Source organism: Aedes aegypti, chromosome 1 (assembly GCF_002204515.2).
Source record: "Aedes aegypti strain LVP_AGWG chromosome 1, AaegL5.0 Primary Assembly, whole genome shotgun sequence".
Lineage (NCBI taxonomy): Eukaryota > Metazoa > Arthropoda > Insecta > Diptera > Culicidae > Aedes > Aedes aegypti.
Window position 1 is genome coordinate 144,713,060 of NC_035107.1, and position 20,820 is coordinate 144,733,879.

The following is a 20,820-nucleotide window of genomic DNA, read 5'->3' on the forward strand; positions in this document are numbered from 1 at the left end:
TGAACAGCATCAGCGTAGTTCACGGATGGGTTTACGACTCGAAATTGAATCTAAACGAAACGTGATGGCGATATCCATACTCCAACACTTATGTACTGATAGGTACCCGCGTCATGTGGTAATTGAGATTTATGGCCAAAGTATTGATTTTAGAATTCAACCTCGAGTAGACACTCAAGTAGACTCCATTTGTGCAATGCGGGTTACAATAAACTAAAATATTTTCTTCAAACTCAACTGGTTCCAACGGTTCCAATGATGCAGAAGTAGAATGTTGCGCCAAACGAACAACAGAATGACGTCATGCACCATCCGGTGTGGTCTACAGAGAACAGTGATTCAATCGATGCCAAGTTTCAATGCTATGGGAAGGTAATGCGTCCCTTTTCAATGACTCAGAGATAATGTTGAGCACGTAGTGCCCATCAAAAAGCAGGTTCCAGGTAGCGGCAGTTTGAAAGGAATGCGTGACAATTGATGGAAAAACTAGATTATTCTAAATTAGACATCAATCATATAGTAAATAATGAGCAATGTGTACCTTTGGAAGGTTTATTGAGAATTGCGAAACTCACGAATAAGTAACTGGTTTTATTAACTTTATGTCCCATAAGTTTGACTCCACATTAGACTGATCCTAAAACAAAAAAGTTTTAAAACTCAATGGGGCACCCTGTAGTTAAGTGCCTCAGGATAAGAATAAACGCCCTTTCAAAGATTCTCCACCAGCTTACGTATTCAATTTAAGCTTTTTATGGAATATTCGTTACAAATATATTCAAAATTATCCCTATGTTGCTTATTTGGTTCGTCTGCTAGTTTATCGCATCCATTTGAGCTAAGAATATTGAATGTACTTGCTGATACCGTCAAACGGGGCTACTTTTGATTCCGGGAGGTACTATGCACACTTGCGATCTGGATTTATTTGTAGCAAAAATATTAATCTGAGCCATTTCGTGTCTTCAGAACTTTTACTGACCAATTTATGCTCTACAACCTGGCATTAACATTTTTTGGAAAAAACATCAACAATAACAGGATAAACAAGAATATGTCTCAAAAAAATCCGAACAAATAATCGCAAGGTACAAAACATTTGATATGTAAACTTTCACATAACGTGCAAAGTTGTTAGGAGCACCACAAAACTATGTTCCAAAAAAACTTTCTATAATTTATGTTGAAATTTGTTGTTTTTTTTAAATAATTGATCTAAGGTCGCTGTATAGAATTGTACGTTTTTTTTAGTTTAGAGTGGTGGTTAGTATATTTTACAACACAAACAAAATTAAACTAAGGATTCAGAAAAGTGAATAACAATTAAACATATATATTTTAATTCTTATAAACAATAAACTCACAACATAATCTTTGAAAAAATGTTTGGTCATATTTTACATGAATCCGCAGTACAAAGCATATTTCATCTGCTACGAATATACTATTCTCACGCCATCTCAAACTATTGAGAACCAAATTGCATGTAATATAAGCAAAATTTCAATTGTTTACGATCTTGCGAAACATTTTTCTTATACTTTATGAATTGCACTTTAAATAAAAAATACTTTTAGTATAGGAATTGATGAGATGCTTCTCTACATATCATTCATATAACTTTAAGAATCAAAACGAATGTTTTTGTACAAAACTCATCAATCATCACCGTACTTGATAGTTACATAATTCGTGTGTATCAGTTCAATTAGTCAAACATTCGTAAATGACAGTTCCATCTACAAGAAGGTATAATTGAAGTTACAAACTAAAAATGGTGAAGATCATGTTTCGCAGAGAAGTGTTATATAAGTGTATTTTTTCAACTTTACAATTTTCTAAATTTTGTTTGTCATTGAAAAAACATTCAAAAACATCCTAATGTACGATAATCTATAGAATCTGTTTGAAATTCATTAGAACAAACCATTTTATTATCAAATTGTATTGATGTCTAAAAGTGTCCAAAGTAGCCCCTTGTTTTTGTTTCTTGATGGATTTGTCTCATATTTTGCACGTTCGTTACGCACATATACAACTTAAATATAGGCAAGAAATATCGAAAATTATCCATAATTATTCGAGCTACAAATCTTCAAAGTTGAAGTATGTGGAAATAATGTCAAAAGAAGCCCCGTTTGATGGTACCTTAAAACATGACTGTAAAAGGTTGCTTCAGGATCAAAGCTCTGTTTCGTAGGCTTTTTAGCGGTTCAGCATGGTTTAGATCAGTACTCTCGTACAATCGAATAGGGCAAGATCACCCAGTGCTGGATACCTAAGCCGATAAATTCATGATTCAAATATTATTGGTTTTGTGCGATCCTGATACTCGTTAGTGTAATACATATTATTCTTATAACCAGCAAATAGAAATTTGATAGTATAAGAACGAATTTTGACTCTAAATGTTGTCGATGTATACCAGCACCAATCTTGAAATGTGGCCTCCAATAACGGACATAATCTAGAAACGTTTCGAGTTTTTTAAATGTAGGGTTACCATCCGTCCTGATTTTAAGATTCATTTGAATCCTGATTTATTTTTCATATTCCAAGTTTTGTCCTGCTCTTTCCTGCTTGCCGAACACCATGGAATGTTATAGATAATTCGAATTTATAAAGGCATTTCTAACAACATAATGCAGCAAAAAGGTTTAAACAAAGACGAAATAAAGACCTCCATGTCTCTTGCAGTTGTCCAAAATTTTATGGCACATAAAGCAACAGAGCAAAATCTTGAATTCCGCGAAAAATGTACTGCGATCTGTCAAATTTGGATACCTTTTGCAGTACCAAGGGACCAACTGAAGTACTAGAAGTGGTACCCAATCAAAATCCGAGTGAGACGCACCTGGTTTAAATGACATCTTTCTCAAAATCCATGCTGAGTTTTGTGGTTCAGAAATTGCCCCAGTTGCATAGGTTTTTTTTTGTATAAACAGTACTGAACAAATTTAAATAAACATTCTCACCGGAACACGCAGCAGCTAACATTTAGACTTAGCGAAGAAATAAAGATTTTCACAAATATCTACTAATTTAAGGCTATCAGATACATTTGAAGTAACTGTTGGCTTTAAGTGTTCGGAATATGAGTCAAAACGGTATAATGTTTGGGATGTGTTTCGTACTGCATCAGAAAAGCTTCAAATTCGACGTTTCTGATACTGCCAATAGAATATAGCATAGAATTGAGCCTCTAACTTAAACATATGCTCTCACTTAAACACAATTTCTGGTGTATTTTCATAGGTTTCTATTACTATTAGAATTAAAACGATTTCCGAATCTCCGATTACTAGTTTCTGCACAGATGGTATTAATCATTGGAACGTTTTCCTATCGTCATGTATTGTTTTCATGATCTTTAATACATTTTCGAGAGGTTTTCAGAGGATTTCTTATAAGTTTTTATTTTAATTCTATGAAATATAACAGACAGATTGACAGATTCTATAAGGATTCCTGATGAGATGATTAATATTATGATTATTATTAGTAATATTAGGTATATTTAAGATTTCATAATCGAATCCGCTAATTAGAAGATTCACTAGATTTTCTGAGAAATCCGAAAAAAATTGTTGAGCTGGAATTACGATTCAAAGAAAAATGTCTTTTTAGCTCGTTTTTTTTTGTCCTCCAGCCACACTTAAAATTTTTTCTGTGATACACTCTGGCAAGAACCTAGGTGCCAAAATACTTTGTAGCTGTTTTCAAGACGAGCCCATCTGACTCGTTCTATTTATTGAGCTGGGGATGAACCTGCCTACGGCAGAAAATCCCTAAATAAAAATAGAGAAAACTATGGCTCTTTTTCCATATTTGTCCGGAGAGATTTTCACCAAGTCTGCCTTGATTGTCTTTGGCAAGTTGGAGTTATCTTGCTGTTTGAAAAAAAAAAGTTTCATATTTTATGTATCTGTGCCTCCCTCCCAAGCTGCCATCATGCGATGTTGAAGAAATACGTAGCATTGTTGCATGAGTTTAACCAAACACGAAATAAAAACCTTTATGTCTCTTGCAGTTACCCAATAGTAGTTTACGGAACAAGTTGCAGACTGATGATTTTTACAGCACGATTCGTAAATTTATTCTACGAGGATTGCCGAGTAGGATAATTACGACGAGTGCTGTAAAAATCGAGCTCTGCAGCGTAAAACATTTTTTGCAATTTCGTAGAAGACCACTTGAGGGCATCAGAAATTATATCGGAATGCATTCACCATCATTTAACAATTTCTGAAAAATTGTTGTGTAATGATTCATTACGTAACTCAAAACAGTTGCGTAATGAGAAGGCGTTGCGTAATGAATCATTACAGCACTGGTTTCAGTTGCGTAATGACTATTCCCGCACTGCATACTTCAGTGCAGGAAAGTAGGCCGTTTCATGACAGATTGACGAGATGAAAAACAGCCTATTACGATGAGAAATTGCAAAAAATGTTATTATGCATAAGTAGTAGTAGGTTGGTAAATGGCTGGGTATGGCGTACCATTGGTGCCTCGCGTACCTGAAGGAATAAAATAGACCCCTATGTGCGGTCCTTAGCCTCTTGCACAGCAACTCCTATCCCTACCCCTTGAATCTCTTTTCTAGGTGACGAACGGGCGAAACAATTTATATTTATGGTGTATTGTGTTCCCTTAACTTCAAATATGCTGTTTCACGTATTTCGTCTGCTATTCTGATGAATTTTATCAAAATCTCAACAGTTGAACGGTTTGGTAAACTGAATTACCATTATGTTGTAACATATAACAGATTCTGATAATTTTTTCAACCAAAAATAGTTTAATTTATTTTAGTGATGATATTGACTCGGTAGTCGCGGTCCACTAGTTAAACGAATGAATATTGAGTAACAGTTATCACTGGTTTTGTATACAGAAATACAGTATTTATTAGAGAGAAAAACGTGTTACAGTACTGACCTGATTTTGTTAGCCCCTTTTTGAACTTTCTGCTCTCGCCCTTTCAATTCGAATGTAGTACTAGAAATGGTAACCATCCTGAGCCCGACTGCTTTGTATTTTTTCATCATTGGTTTGAAAAATCTACTTCAAACAGTAAAAACAATAAGTAGAGGAGCTTACGAAATTTCAGTCGTTTTATTCTTTTCGTCATAGGGGATTTTGGTGACTGATTCTTCTGAATTTCGGCAGAAAGTTGTGCTCATATGCTTAAATGCTTAAAGTATTGATGCACTGAGCCCAAGAGAAGAAGAATAAATCGATCAAAAATGCAACAAGTCACCATATATCAATTTTAATCATAACCTTTTGGGGGTGGACTTTAGGATATCGAAATGTAGAAAAAAAGGAAATCAGCCTTCTCTCACAGGGAAATTAAGGATGCCATCCACCAGCTCAAGGGAAACAGGGCTCATCAATATGGAATCGGAGTGGTTGGCAGCCTGTCTGCCTCGGCTGGTTGTCAGAATCTGAGAGATGGAAAAGCTACTGGAGCAGTGGAAATAAAGAGTCATATATCCCATCTGAAAAAGTAGTAATCAACTGGAATATGAAAACTATCTTGGGATCACTATAAGTGCCATTTAAGATTATCTTCCGTTGTTTATCATCGATAGACAATGAATTTGTGGGAAATTGTCAAAATTTTGAAAGAGAACAGCATACCCAGGAAGCTCATAAGACTAATAAATGCAACGATAAAAAGTATACAGAACTGCGTGAAGACTGCAGTTCGTTCAAATTCCGCCAGGGACTTCGATAAGGTGATGAACTTTCGTGACTGATGTTCAACATTGCATTAGAAGGTGTCATGCGGAGAGGCGGATTTGCTTCGCAGATGATTATTGTCGGCATAACATTTCATACGGAAGCAGAACTGCATATCCGGCTGAACCATGAAGCCACAAAAGTCGGATTGGTGGTAAATGCGCTAAAAACGAAATACATGCTTATAGACGGAACTGAGCGTGACAGGGTTCAGCTAGGGAGCGAGCGGTGTTACGATAGTCGGGAATATGTTCGAGGTAGTCGAATAGTTTGTCGGAAACACATCATATGGGCCTACTATGGGCAGTACCGAACCAAATGTGCCATGTCCAAAACGCTCATAAAACCGGTGGTCCTCTACGGATATAAAATATAGACCATGCTGAAAAAAAACCTGCAAGTACCTAGGGTAACCAATATATTTTGGACCCCTATATATTTTGGACCTCCTGGGACATTTTCCTGCAAATTTCCCAGTTTAAATTGAAAGACCAACTCAATTCGCATGCCATTTGGAAAGATAGGACTATTCCGCACTTGCATCAAGCGTTTGTACATAGCAAATGTGTTTATTCTATCTGAAATTAATTAAATTTAATCGGTTCATCCATGCAACCGTTACAACACGTTACACACATAAATCGAAGCCGTCAGAAATTTATCAAATGTAAACAAAAACTTTTTTCAAATTTCTGAACTAAAAGCGTAGAATTTCATCGGTTTTCCATTGTCAATCGATTGATTAGACTATGGACAAGCATATTATACAACCAGTGTCGTGGACTTTGTCGCCAAACGATAAAAAATGCCAGGGGTCCAAAATATATACTTTGAGGGTCCAAAATGTATTGGTGTGTCCAAAATAATGACAGACAGTGCTTCACAATTCAATTATTTTCGACGTTTTTCGGATCCTACATGACTGTATGGGCATTTTTATCTCGTAGAGGAAGTTTTTCGCTACATTTTGGCATGTTCTTTGACTTGGTTACGCTGTGCAATTAATTAATTGGAACAAAAAACTAAAATCACTTCCTTAGGGGGTCCAAAATACGACCGTTACCCTACTTGGAGTGTTCGAACGACGGGTGCTTAGGATCATATTTGGCGATGTGCAGCTTGGCGAAAGCCGGAAGGGTGCGCTAAGCAGGGCATGTTGCAAGACTGCCGGACAACAACCCCTTGAAATTAGTTTTTCGTAACGAATTCGGTTGGGACAAGAAAGAGTGGAGCGCAGCGAATGATGCGGTTTACTCAAGTACAACAGGATCTGGAGAGCATAGACCGATATCGAAGTTGGAGAGTTACAGTCATGGACCGAGTTAAGTGGGCTAACATCGTTAACGAGGCTTTGTCAAATAAATTGAAGTAAAACCACGTAAATAAATACCGTTATCTGTGGTAACATTTATCGGAATGTCCCTCCTAGTAAGATATTCAAATCATCATTTATCGATGGAATATTTTCAAAACATACATGGTGGTTCTCTTTTATATATTCATCAGCTAAAACATTGCATTTCCAAATGAAATTTATGATAAATATCCAAAAAACTGATCAATGTTTCCCCGGATTACGGTACTAATAACCTTCTACCTAGCCTTCTACAATATTGAGTGTTATGGTATCAAAAAGTGTTTTTGACATCCTATGCTCGATTGAAGGGTATCAATAAACTTCCTAAACGAAACAAAGCTGAAAATCTCATGTTATCTTCAAATCAAATGCGACAGCTCATGAAACAACCTAATGAACTGAAATTTACAGGAAGTCTTCTTCTAGGGGTTTAATGTATTGACGTTACTTTAACCTGAGAGCAAGGGAAGGTCATTCGCGACGGCCTTCTTCTAGGGGGTGCCTCGTAGAATTCTACAACTTTGATTTATCCCATACTGAGTTGGGCCAGTCTACCCTACTTTTTTACAATTTTATTACTATTTCAATGCCTTCTTTGGTGTGACGATGTGTAGCGCCGCTTGATGAAATGATCCTTTTGATCAACAATTTTATCTTAGGAATATCCACAAACAAATGTTTTTCTTTGTGTTTGACATCACTTTCTGTCGTCTTATTGGCCAAAACCGCGTTTCATGCCCATAAGCGTGACCTGGCAAAGACTTTAAAAAAAATCTGTCAGAGTGTTGCGTCTGTATATCTGTGGACAACTATACATCGAAAACGCTCGAAAAGTTCCAACGGTGCCCTCAATTTAACAGGGCATGTAAAGTTCGTCTAAGGAATGCGAAGTACGTGTCATGTGTGATAAAATGAAGTCAATAATCAATTAGTATATCCACTCGTGCAACCCTCTCGACAAACGCCCATAGAGATTGGCACGAATGGTGCAGCTTGGTGCAGTTGCCGCAGCGCAGAGCGACCAGAATCCTGTGTGTGTGGGTTGCCTGTTGCACCATTGCAATCCGTTGGACAACAAAACGGTGGCGCAGCAGCATCGATCGCGCATGTCTACTTATAAATGACTTATATTGATGTGTTGTGCGAATTGCATCAGTGTGGCTAATAGGCGCATGGGGCGGTACAAAAGGGTGCAAAGAACCTGTTGCAAGTATGGAGTCTTACAATTCTTTCCACACGGGCAATGGTTCTGAATGAGCTTACTGTGTGTTCTAATTCATGTGCTGCTCAAGACCATTTTGCCACTTGACCCTTCCATTTTCAGCGGGCAGATGGACCGCAATATCCCACATATGGCTGCCCGTTTGTTATTTTAGAACAATTTACGTGGGATAGATTTCACGGACACTACACTCACGCTCACTCGCGATCTTGTTGTCCCACGACGTGTCGCATATAGAGCGAGCAACCATCAGAACTTGGTTCAACTTTACGGCAACGCGCGCAGTTCCACAGCGACGGTGACGCGACGCGGCGCCTCATAGGAGAAGCAAAGGTTTTGCTGCGACGAAACGATGTGTTTGTATTTGCCGTCTTTCGAACCGATATTATACTTTATACCGCAGCGCAGCATGGATTCGATCAAGCGAGAATTTTAATCATGTATTACGAAAATTATATTTTTAGATAGCCCCCGCTTTGTAAATCCTCATCCGGCTGGCAGGGCGAGTTGTGCGACTTGGTTTCATCGCTATAAATCTAGGTGCGCATTGTGGACGTGCCCACACAAAACATTGCTTAACGAAAATTTTAGTTTGAAGAATCTCGCATACGATCATAGTGAAACATAATCATTAATATAGACCAATAAATATCCTGTTTGAAACACTCTAAACTTCAATACTCGATGTAGATCATTTTACTAGAGAAATTCTCTTTCTTTTACAAGAAACTAGAAAATAATAGGACAAGGTCCAGCTCAGGGTAGTTGATGTTTCCGATGAGTAAGTCGAAGACAAACATTCGTTGTTGCTTAAAACGTGTCGTCTGGAGTGCGATTCAACTGATCGATCTTTTTGGAATAGAGGTGACGCATGTAGTTCCCCACATAATTCAATCGGTCTTGGTCAGGCTAGCTTTACTGAGATCTGCGCGGTCAAAGTGAACTAGCCGATAACAGGCCGATAAGCCTCGTAGCGCAGTACATGATCCTTAGGCAGAATGAGTTGGCCACATTGGAGAACGGGATACGTAGATAGGATGGATTTGCTGTATCAGGGGCTGACATAGTCGTAGCGGTAAACTCGCAGCTATTCAGCAGGAAGACTACTGCATTGGAGGATGGGATCAATTGGGATGCAGGACACTTAATGGCTCCTGAATGGCTGGAGGAGCTCGGGTAATAGCAGGATCAAAATCCGCAGGAGCTTTCAGACAAAATTAAGCGACCGTGAGTGGAAGTTGCGATTCTAAAGAGGAGTGTTCTGTCTAGAGATGCAACAAACTAGGTATTGCAGTATTACTCTCCGTGATTCCAAACGTTTGTGTAAGGGCTCGTTAAAATATGCATAGACTAGCTTTAAATGGCTATGTCCAGGCCGATGCACTGAGGCCGATGAAGAAGTAAAACGTTGAGAGGAGGTAGAACCTTGACGCGGGAGGTACACCCTGAACGCTGAGGTGTAGTTTGGATGAGGAGGCAGATAGTTGAGGAAGAGTCGAAGGCCAAGATTCGGTTGTTGTCTGATCAAAGGACGAAACTTGGTGGTGTTGGAATGAATTCGATAGTCAGGAGGAGGGAGCTTGGTACAAGGTGCAGTTAGCCTGGAGGCTTTCAGAGATCGGAAAGAGTTCAACGCTGGCTGCGAAACGAAAAGGGGTGATTCGATTTTGACATTTCTTGCCTACGTTTTTATAGCAAAGTCTTGGCAGGCCACGATCTAAGTTTATTGATTGAATTGCTGCAAAAATTTTCACAATATTTGATAGGATTTTTTCCGTATTAGAGCTTTGAGGCTGTCCATTAACCACGTGGACAGTTTTTTGGGATTCCAGACCACCCCTCTCCCCCATCGTGATCATTTGTTCACACAAAAATTTTAAAATTTGTAGGGACCGTGGTCTTTGGCCAAACCCCCTTACCCCCTGGAATGACCACGTGGTATATGGACGACCCCTTTACAATTAGTTTAATTTAATTTAATATTTTAGGTATGTAACCAGAAGATCAGCAAATGATGATAAATAACGAAAATGGGATAGTTCAAATTCAAATGATTATTATGGCAGACAAGAAAATATAACTTATCATCTATCTATTTTGACCTGGTATTGCTCGCTACATCATTTAGAACCTTTCCACAATGGTTGGAATGTTGAACGGAGATTAAAGGTTTGTCTTCCAGCCAGTGGCAGTTCTGATTCTGTAAACCGCCGATTGGTTAATGGAAAAATGTTCTAGCGTATAGTCACTCCCTGGGAGGGAGAAACCAATACGAAATTTATGTACGTCAAGGTGAGCCGAGATTCTGCTGTCACGAACTGTCACTGTGAGCCCAGATCTGAAACAATGGACAAACATGATAAAAGCGCGTAATTGATTAAAACATATTTTTGCAATTTATCAAATGTGACAAAAAATCGATTGAAAAGCTATTCATGCTTATTCAAAAGTAATGTCACAATAGCACCTTCTATTCTGGTTGAATATAAAGTATGCAAATACGCATCATTTTACTTCTTTCAATAAAAACGAAAATGAAATGCATAGAAAACTTTGGCCCTTTTTCCATGTTTGTCCAGAACGATCGAAGGAACACAACAAAAGAAAACTACCGATTTTCATCAAGTCTGCCTTGATTGTCGTTGGCAAGCTGGAGCTTTCTTGCAGTTCGAAATAACTTTGTGTCATATTTCGTGTGTAGTATCGGTGTCTCCCTCCCAGGTCACTCCAATTTCCAGTCCTGATTAGTAGCTCCTGTTTTCAAGCTTAAATCTGTAGACAAAAGTTATATTTTTTTTCTTAATTTGATTATGTTAGAAAAGGGTTCAAAAATTGTGACATTTTATCGTCAACAAAAAAAATTTCATCATTACAAAGCTTGCTTTGATTAAACTATTAAAATTATAGTGTACGCAAGAAATGTCAAAAGGGGGTGATTCGCAATTTATGGCAAGCTAAGCGCTAAAAGCTGGACAATCATGCAGGCATTACTCAGTCATTCAACTATAATAAAACATATTTTATGAACCCTTTCGAGCCAGAGGGATTACTGCTACGTTTAAATAGTCAGGTTTGAGAGGTCTAAGCCTTCTGCAGTATGAATAAATCTAGACAGTTATATGACAAAAATCTTGACCATCCTTAATCCTACTCGAGTACAAAACATACTCAATGATCTCTGTGTGACAACTAATTACTTTTGTAGGTTCAAAGATCTGTTCTTGAAAGATTTATCCAGCTTTTTACGCTGATTCGCCATAAAATTTGAATCACCTCCTTCTGACATATCTTGCCTTCACTATAATTTTGTTATGGCACGATCAAAGTAAGCACTGTGATATTTAAAATTGGTTGACATCAAAACGTTAGACGTCTTCATCCTTGGTTTTTGAAAATTTTAAAATAATATTTCTAAATTCACAAATAATCTATTTCACTTTTTTTCAGGTTCATAAGAGGGTTTAACAGCAGCAACTTGGAGAATAAGATTCGATTTATAACAAAGAGTTTACATGGCTATACGAAAAGGACTTAAACAAATTTCGGTTTCTTCGGCGATATCTTTTACTGGGAAACGGACCTCTGGAAACTCTGGAAAAGAAAAGGTCAATCTCGATGTAACCAACAGTTCGGATTGTACTTAAGCAGTGAAATCCAGAGATTGATTTTGGTATTGATCTAGTATAAGTGAAACTTGTTTGCTGATTTAACGAACTCTAAGCATATTAACATAACTTTATTCTCGAAAGAGTTACTCATAAATTTATTAACAACTAGTAGTCCCGGCAAACTTCGTCTTGCCATCAAGTAGGCTGTTGTAAACCGTCATGTACATCCCCCCCCCCATACAACATTACAGATTAGTTTTCTCCCGTTTTCCCGACTACTCCGAAGACATTCTTAAGTTTTTCCTTCACACGAACACGTCGAAACCCTTCACAAATTCAACTGTGAAAGATTCATGCAAATCCGTTGGCCCGTTATTGAGCCATTTCGTGACATACAAACACCATTCCATTTTTATTTATTAACAACTAGAAAGTTCAGAACAAGTTTCAATTGATTCGTTATCTTATTTGAATGTTAATATCATACTCTTCAAGTAGCATTAACGAACTTTATAGAAGCTGAAGTTCGATAATTACTTGAAAAATTAGTTGATTAAGCCAAAACATGCAATTAATCCGATCTTTTGGCTATTTCTCCATTGATAAATTATAAAAACTCCCGTGAACATGAATGTTCGTTTTCAGCGACCATGGTCAAAATGCATAGCCAATTATGGTTTCCATAAATGGTACATTTCAATAAATAATTTATATGCCCCAAAGAATCGAGTGCCTTAGTTTCGCAACACCTATGGAGGGTAGCGCACAGAAATGTAAACCGTATTAAGTACAAACAGATAAGATAAGGTAGCAGTCGACCCAACACCGAAGCCGAGATTACGATGGAAGTTTTACGCAAATGGCAGTTTAGCCTTCTGCACACGTACTCAACTGAAGTAATGACACCTTCATTGTTGGCAGCAATGCTACATGCTCATCTATCTTCTTCACTCACCTGGATCGACCAGCTTAAGCATGACGCCACCAATGTGTAGATCACCCCGAACTCGCAGTGTCTTCTCGACCTGCAGGTCCGTGATAAAGACCCGCAAGTTCCATGTGTTGTCTCCTACGTGTATCATCGCTTCCGGAACTCTTCTGGAACAGCAGTGCTAGCAGTATCCTTGAGTACTTGTTTGTGAATAATTTCCTCTTCTTGCTTCACCACCGTGACTCGTCAGCTCAACGGTATGCCAGTGATGAATTTCTCTTCTCTCGTTTAAGGCACTTCTCGTTTCCACTTTTCTTCTTCTTAAAGCGATTTATTAATATTTCTTAGAAGTATGTATTCGAGGTTTGCTTACATCACACACTGTTTTAAGGTCACCGCACCTATTAAGCTTCTCATAAATGCCACTGCACGTAACTACACGGTGTGAAATATTCACCTCACTGCACAAAAATCACGCTTATTCCAAGGCAGCAATCGACATGCCAGTCGACAGTATCACAATTTCACTATTTGTTGCACCTCGAATGGTATATTTGGTATACTTCCCGTTGTGGAAGCATATAAGGCAGTAGAAAAGATGGAAGAAGGTACACACCGATGAGAAAATATCCACTCTCAAACTAAAGCTCAAACGAACAAGCGGAGGATATAACATAACACGTCATTTCAACACGGCTACCACTCACAGACTGATGTGATGAATGAATTCTGAATCCGTCGTGAGTAGGAAGCGAAGAGAGTAACGTACATACTCAACATAAGTAGGCGTTGAATGGCGTCTGTGTGGGGTGTCTCTGTTTCAACTCATACAAACAGGCTTAGCTTTGGAGCGACTTATCTAGATCAGCGGGTGTAGTGAAGGTTCATGCTTCAACTGCAATAATATGATTTGCAGAACATAAAGAGGATAGAGAAAAGCAATGCCATTAATTATTCTGGTGTTTTAAATTTAAAAAAAATGGCAGGCCTACTAAAACTCGACATTTGAAAAGTTTTTGATGATAATGATTTGAATAACAAAAAATAAAACATAGAGCCACATGGCCATTCAATCATTAGCAATAGGGTAACTTATATAATTTGAACAGGCTAGTCGTTTTCCAATGTGATGGTGAGGAATATCTGTACGGGAAATCATGTATTGCGATATCAATATACTATGCAACTTATTAATGATGACCATTTTCATAACAATTACAAAATGGCTTCAAAAATAGCAAAATTGAAAATTGTGTCAACTGAACATCTGTGAAACCTACGAATGCAAGAGGATGTGTATTTCAAGAACATAAATACATTGAATGCAATAATAGCGCTCAGAATGGATCATTGAAGGTAGGTTTTGCAAGTGCAAACACACAAGGCTACGGTGGCGCTATATGCTTTCCATAGCGGTCGTTTTGGTTATTTTAATGATCCATTGGCATTCATAAAAAGTTTAAAAGTGACATATGATAAAATATGTCTAAGATTTAAGCTAAATTCATCTAAAATCTTAACATGAGGATATAAAGCATAAATCTGGTGATGTCCAAAATAGATTATGGGTTTTCTTCAGTTGATATAATTTGGCCATCTGATGAAACACACTGGAATGTCGTATGCATGCATACTTGCAGGCGTTTTCGTGAATCGGATGATATGTAAGCAAATATGAAATAAAATTATAGATTATCACTAATGTACACATCCAATAAGCGAAATAATGAATAAGTGACATGTAAACTCTTAAAATTTTATGATACGATCGTCTTTTTAAGAAACCACCATATTGAGATAACGCTCCTGTCCAAATTATTGCTGTGTGCGTTTGAAATGCAAATAGCAAATGCGGGAACACCAAACGCGGTAAGATTTTTAACAAGGAAGGCGAAGTCAAAGATCGTTTTTCCTTGCTAGGTTTGCGGTGATATGGATCATGGTTGCTAAGTGTCCTTTGATTAGTTTGTGTTACCGCATTTGGAACGCATTCAAGCCAGATTTGCACGTCAAACGCAAACAGCAATATATCCACATGAGAGTGTCCAAAATGTATATTTGATGTCCGAAATGTATAACAGACAGGCCGCGAAAAAACGCTATTTTGGAAGCAAATACTATAGTTTGTAAGCTTTTTCTCCCCAGAAACTCAAAGTACAATGGGACATTAAGCATATAAGTACCATTACGTAATAAAACATTAGTATCTAATGCAGTTAATCGATCACCGTTTTTAGACATATCCTTGGCCTGTCCAAAATACCGTAAAATCGGGTGTAATTGATCAGAAGGGTGAAATTGATCATCGTATCACACGATTTTATTTATTCGTAATGGAGCACAAATATCAATGCAAGCGGCAGTAAGTGAACGTTGTTTGTCGTAACTATTGTCGAATTGTGCGTTGTGAAGTTTTTTGCGTTAAAGAATGTTTATTACTATGAAAATAATGTAAAATTTCATAATCATGCACGGTGAAGTATTGACAAACACCTATGAACTTCTATTTCTAAGCAAGGATTTGAACATGGTATAAACCTGAAAGTTTTTAAGGATGCTTGAGATACATCCCCAAACCAGATTTCATCACCAAAACTCGTACCAATTAGCTCATATGGTTGAAATAATTGAATTTCTGTTAGATATCATTGAATTCCTTAGGAAATTGCATACATTTAGGCGCTTTCCGCGTAATTCTTGAAATTCTCGCATAACTTCTGATCTCGCCCTAAAAGCCATTGGTAACCATGTGTGTAGCTCGTTGTTTCTGAGCATTTCAAAGGATTTTCATGTAATTTAACAACGCTATGGGAAAGAAAGGATAAATATCTACCTGCCCGTGATGTTGGTTTGGATGCTATTTCTTTCATTTGCTCAGAAACAACGAGCTACGCAAGTGGTTACCAATGGCTTTTAGGGCGTTATCTCAGAGTATGCGAGAATTTAACTATCCGTTATTTAAATAAATATTGCATTGTTAAGAATTTGACAAGCATATTCGGATTCAGGGAGCTCAAATTTATCATGTAGAGTTGTTTTGAAAATTAGCAATAATGGCATTGACAAGTGATCAATTTCACCCCGAAATGAGATCCCCTGATTTTTTATTTTAAATATACCGTAAAACGGGGTACCTTTGATAATGCGGGTAACTTTGATAGTGTGGGACCCACAACATACTAAACGAAATAACAAAGTTTCTGTTAATCAGTTAAGCAAAACGAATGCAAAAGTAAAGAGTACCGTAATCCGGGGTATCATTGATCAGCGGGGTAACATTGATCGGAATGACTCATCTCGTGAAATATACGTATCATCATTAATTGATGTAACATTTCCAAATCACGAAAGGTGCTTCTCTTTCTTATGTTCATGAGCTAATGAAAGTGAAGATTTTTGCGAAAATTGCGTTTACCTTATGCGTAAATTTGTCAACTTTCCAAAACAATGATTTCAATGGTTAAGGATGACACTACCGAAGATTCATGTCTCACATAAATTTTGCACACGATAAGAGCAAGGAAAATGCGGTTCTTACTAAAAAAGGCATCACCGAAAACGATTCCGTTGTCAAAACTTTCATAAGTATGCTCAATTAGGCAACATTAACGATTTACTGTTAAGAATGTAGAATTCCCTTAGAATATTGCCTACCTTTAGGCGTAATCCGTTGTTTGATGTGTTTTTAATTTTTAAATAACTCGAAAAATAAATGACTTGTAAGCGTTTGGTCTTCATATTCGGCTTTAGAGGCCACGATTTAAGTAAGTAACGACATTTTCAATATTACCGAACGTTGTTAACATAAGTGATCAATGTTACCCCATATCAACTAAATCAAAAAATCACTTTAAACATTTTTTAAAACATCCTTAAATCTTTCAAAAAACAAAATACAGTATATAGTCACGAGCTATGGGTGGCAGTACTTGTTTTAAAAATATAAAATTTGCAACATATGCATTTTAAAACGAAATATTTATGAAATATTCAAAAAAATGATCAATGTTACCTCGGATTACGGTATTAATATAACACTTCATGTCAAAGCTGTTTTCGTTAAAATCAATCGCATTTGAGGATTTATATGCATATATTAAAAATCTATAAGATTTTTGCATTTTTGCAATGCTAACAAACAATCTGTTCTACGATCACTATTTGATGTAGTCATAATGAGTTCATCACTTATCCTTGACAGCCTAGTTATAGTAGAACATGAATTCGGTCTCAAATCTCTTAGCGAAACTCATTTTTACAAACTGGGGCCATTTTTGTAATCTAAGTCATAAATTTCCATATAGCGTTAAACGCCTAAAGGTATGCAATGCCCTATAAATGTTCCGTAATTCATTCAATTGTGTTCGACTTATACTTCATTATCAAAGTTACCCCAAAACAGGAAACCGACTTTCGATTATATGAAAAATAATACATCCATTTAGAATAAATCTTTCGGTAATCTATCAAGTGCAATTGATAGCTAGGTTGTCAGTACTTGTTTTAAAAATTTTAATTGTAATTCTTTGAAACAGAGTGCACAAATATTCAAGTTTTCTTCGAAAAAACTATCAAAGTTACCCCGTTTTACGGTATTTGTTAACACTAAAATGACATTTGTTAGAAAATTTCGGTACATGAGTCGATGAGGCTCACCTTCGTACTTGTTAATCCGCATTTAGTTGTTTTGCTTTGTTAACATTATAGAAAACAGTCTAGAAAAATCGTGAAAAATGATCAATTTCACCCGAAATTACGGTACATGATTTACCCAAGTTAAAAATTGGTTCTATCGTTCAAATATTTAAAAAGGCTCATAGAGGTGCAATGCAGGGAATGATTTTCATGGACTTTGTTTCGATGTTCAGCAAAAAAAAGGCTCAAGGACAATTTAAAGTAATGTTCCCTATCAAATCAACACAGTTTCAGAAAAAATAAATTGAAGCAATCTTGAATGTGTGTCTTTGATAGCTGACAGCTCCATAATATTTGTTTTTACATTTTATTAAGGCAAAATTTATGCTGGTTTATCCTTTAGAAACTGTAAGCGTTGTAAAATATATTTTCGGTTGGACTTTTTTACCTCATTCACTATTAAAAGGGAAAAAGGAAGTGATTGTTTCCGAGATACAACCGCCAAGTTGACGTTGGATAACGTTAGCTCCTTCCATTTCCTGGCTTGAGACCATCACGAACTTATGAAAGATTTCTACTGATAAAAATCCAATCAATTTTCATACTATTTGTTGCACGTCAATTCTGACCTATTATGGACATTTTGTGTTAAGTATTATTTGGTTGGTTCGGTTAACACTTCAACAATAGAATCGGTCGATGGAAGAAGAAGCATGAGCGGTAACTCTTGCTCCCCAAATAAGTATTCCGGTTGAATATTAGATCCACACATGATCCACTAAGATTGGTTACTTTAGTGGGTTCCGAAGCCGGTTTGAGGTTGAGGTAATTCTCCATGAAGTTTGCGAACTCCATGTTCTCCTCTTTGCGCATTGGCGTAGGAACAGGGGGGGCCAGGCCCCCTCCCCCAGAGCCTTTCAGGCCCCCTCCAGAATTTTGAATGAAAATATATATGAAAAAAAAAAGTTTACATAATTATAAAGTGAAGTAAAATCTTCTGAATCTATGAATCTATGAATCTATAATCTAATCCATAAACATTCTTCAGTAGTTACGTTCTTTTATTTTGTTCAATAATAGTGGGAAAACCTAGTTTGTCGTTCACAGCATTAGTGTGGCGGTTCTGAATTCGTTGAATTGTATGACCATCGAAAAATTAATCGACCTGCTGTCGCTCGACATCTCCGTTTCAAAATACTGTGATACTAAAAAGCGTCAGTATCCTAGAAAATCGGTTCCTTAAATTCGTATTTTCTGAGTAGGGCAAACCATACTATTTTAAATGTTCTAGCATAGTGTAGCCTTTTAACTGAATTACGATTTCCTGTGTTCTTGGAGGGTGCCCTGATCGAGGTGTCCAGTGATGATCATTGTCCCCATAAGATTTCTTTAAAGAAATTCATTGATAAAAAAGGTCTCGGCAAAGAAATAAATAGGCAAAATTACTAAAGGAACTTCTAAGACGTAAAATAGCTGCAATTGTTGGCGAAAAACAAGGCCTAATTCAAAATATATCTATTCAAAGAATTTCGAACTTACCTAAGGCTTCAAAAAAAAAGTAAAAAAATCGGCCATAATTTTTGATTCCAGCAATATGTTCTTTCTCTGTTTTCGCTTCATTTTTTTGAATGATTTCGTATGAATGAACTTTTTAATTTATCTCTAAACTACGTTTTACCAAGTAAGTTTTTTACAGTCTCAAGAATTTTAGTGTTCGAATTCGTTAATGTATATCAAAGAGTGGTTTATACCTTTTGCTTCAAATCTTTTAGAAAGTAGTCAAATAATATTGAGATTTGCTAAAAATTGCTAAACCTTGAAAAAGTTCAAACTTTGCCCTAACATTTTTTTTTTCTAAATAATCGTTGATTCTGTCAAATTCCTTTATATAGGGGAATTTACGTATTCTTGGCAGTCCAAACCGATGTTGCGCTTATTTTGCAATTTTCTCGAACATCAGCAGACAAATTACGTTTTTGCCTGTTTACATGTACACTTCCGTACATAAGTTTGGGTTCACCCCCTAAAAGCATGCAAAAGTTTTCAGTCCATATCTCTGTGATTACACGTCCAATTGAAACTCTTTAAGCCGCATTCAAAAATAATTTTGGAAAAATACATACTTCGTATGTATTTTTCCAAAATTATTTTTTGAACTTTGTATACTAAATTTGTACTTAAAGTTGTGACATTTTTCGAAAAACACACTGAAAAATCATATCTTATTTCCTCAGCATTGGGTCGACCAAAATTTCAAATCAAAGTGTCATTAGAATCGTAATCTTATATTCTTTGAAGAGACCCCCCGAAATTTTTGCGGAAAAATCTGAAAAGTATTCAAAATCAATGAAACAGTCAGTGAAGTCATCGTGCAAAAGTTTGGGTTCACCTGAACTTACTTAAATCTGTTAAATCTTAAATCAATCATGTACGCACCATTATTTGCACCCAAAAAAACTTTAAACTATTAAAATCGGTTGAAAAATGGCAGAGATATTGACAAAAATGATGTGCGTGCGGCTCAGGTGAACCCAAACTTTTGCACGATTTGCATCACACTGAGGGGTGAACCCAAACTTTTGCACGATGACTTGACTGACTGTTTCATTGATTTTGAATACTTTCCAGATTTTTCCGCCAAAATTTCGTGGGGTCTCTTCAAATAATATAAGATTACGATTCTAATGACACTTTGATTTAAAATTTTGGTCAACCCAGTGCTGAGGAAATTAAGTATGATTTTTCAGTGTGTTTTTTGAAAAATGTCACAAATTTAAATATAAATTTAGTATACAAAATAAAAAAATGTTCTTGGAAAAATACATACGAAGTTAGAATAACTCTTTACCTTTCGAATGCGGCTTAAAGAGTTTCAATTGGACGTGTAATCACAGAGATATGGACAGAACACCTTTGTATATTTTTGAGGGAGTGAACCCAAACTTTTGCACGGGAGTGTATGCGCTACTCAATCCTCTATCAATTCACACCGATGGACTTGTTAAAGCCTTCTTGGAAACTTATTTATAACGCTTCGAACAACCAATATCCGTGTGACTAATGTCGGCCTTAAAAATTCTCTTCGGCAGATTTTCGATAAGAACTGTAGGCAAATCTCCAAATCAATCGCACTTTGAGGCGTGTTCATTTAAATTGATGGCATCTATGGTGAAATTGTTCGTCCAGTCTCGGCAATCTCGTCAACGGGAAGCTGACAAAACAAAAAAAAAAACATCTGAATGTTTTCATTGATGTGTTTTGAAGAAAAAAGTCTGTGTATCTGGCATTTGAAATTTGGTTGCCAATAATAGTCCAATGG

At 36.7% G+C, this 20,820-nt stretch overlaps 1 protein-coding gene and 1 long non-coding RNA gene across 2 annotated transcripts in view; one reads left to right on the forward strand and one right to left on the reverse strand.

Moving 5' to 3' along the window:
- The window catches only part of LOC5565048 (unc-112-related protein), a 64,345-nt gene extending 50,751 nt beyond the window's left edge, over positions 1 to 13,594 (reverse strand). The window contains exon 1 of the mRNA XM_001649354.2: positions 12,891 to 13,594. Within this exon, the coding sequence (XP_001649404.1) occupies positions 12,891 to 13,017 (127 nt within the window). The 5' untranslated portion in view covers positions 13,018 to 13,594. The remainder of the gene's footprint in view (positions 1 to 12,890) is intronic.
- On the forward strand, positions 7,863 to 9,005 carry LOC110677881. Its single transcript, XR_002501252.1, has 2 exons — positions 7,863 to 8,683; positions 8,792 to 9,005. It is a non-coding gene; the product is annotated as an uncharacterized LOC110677881 (long non-coding RNA).
- Positions 13,595 to 20,820: the final 7,226 nt, after the last annotated feature.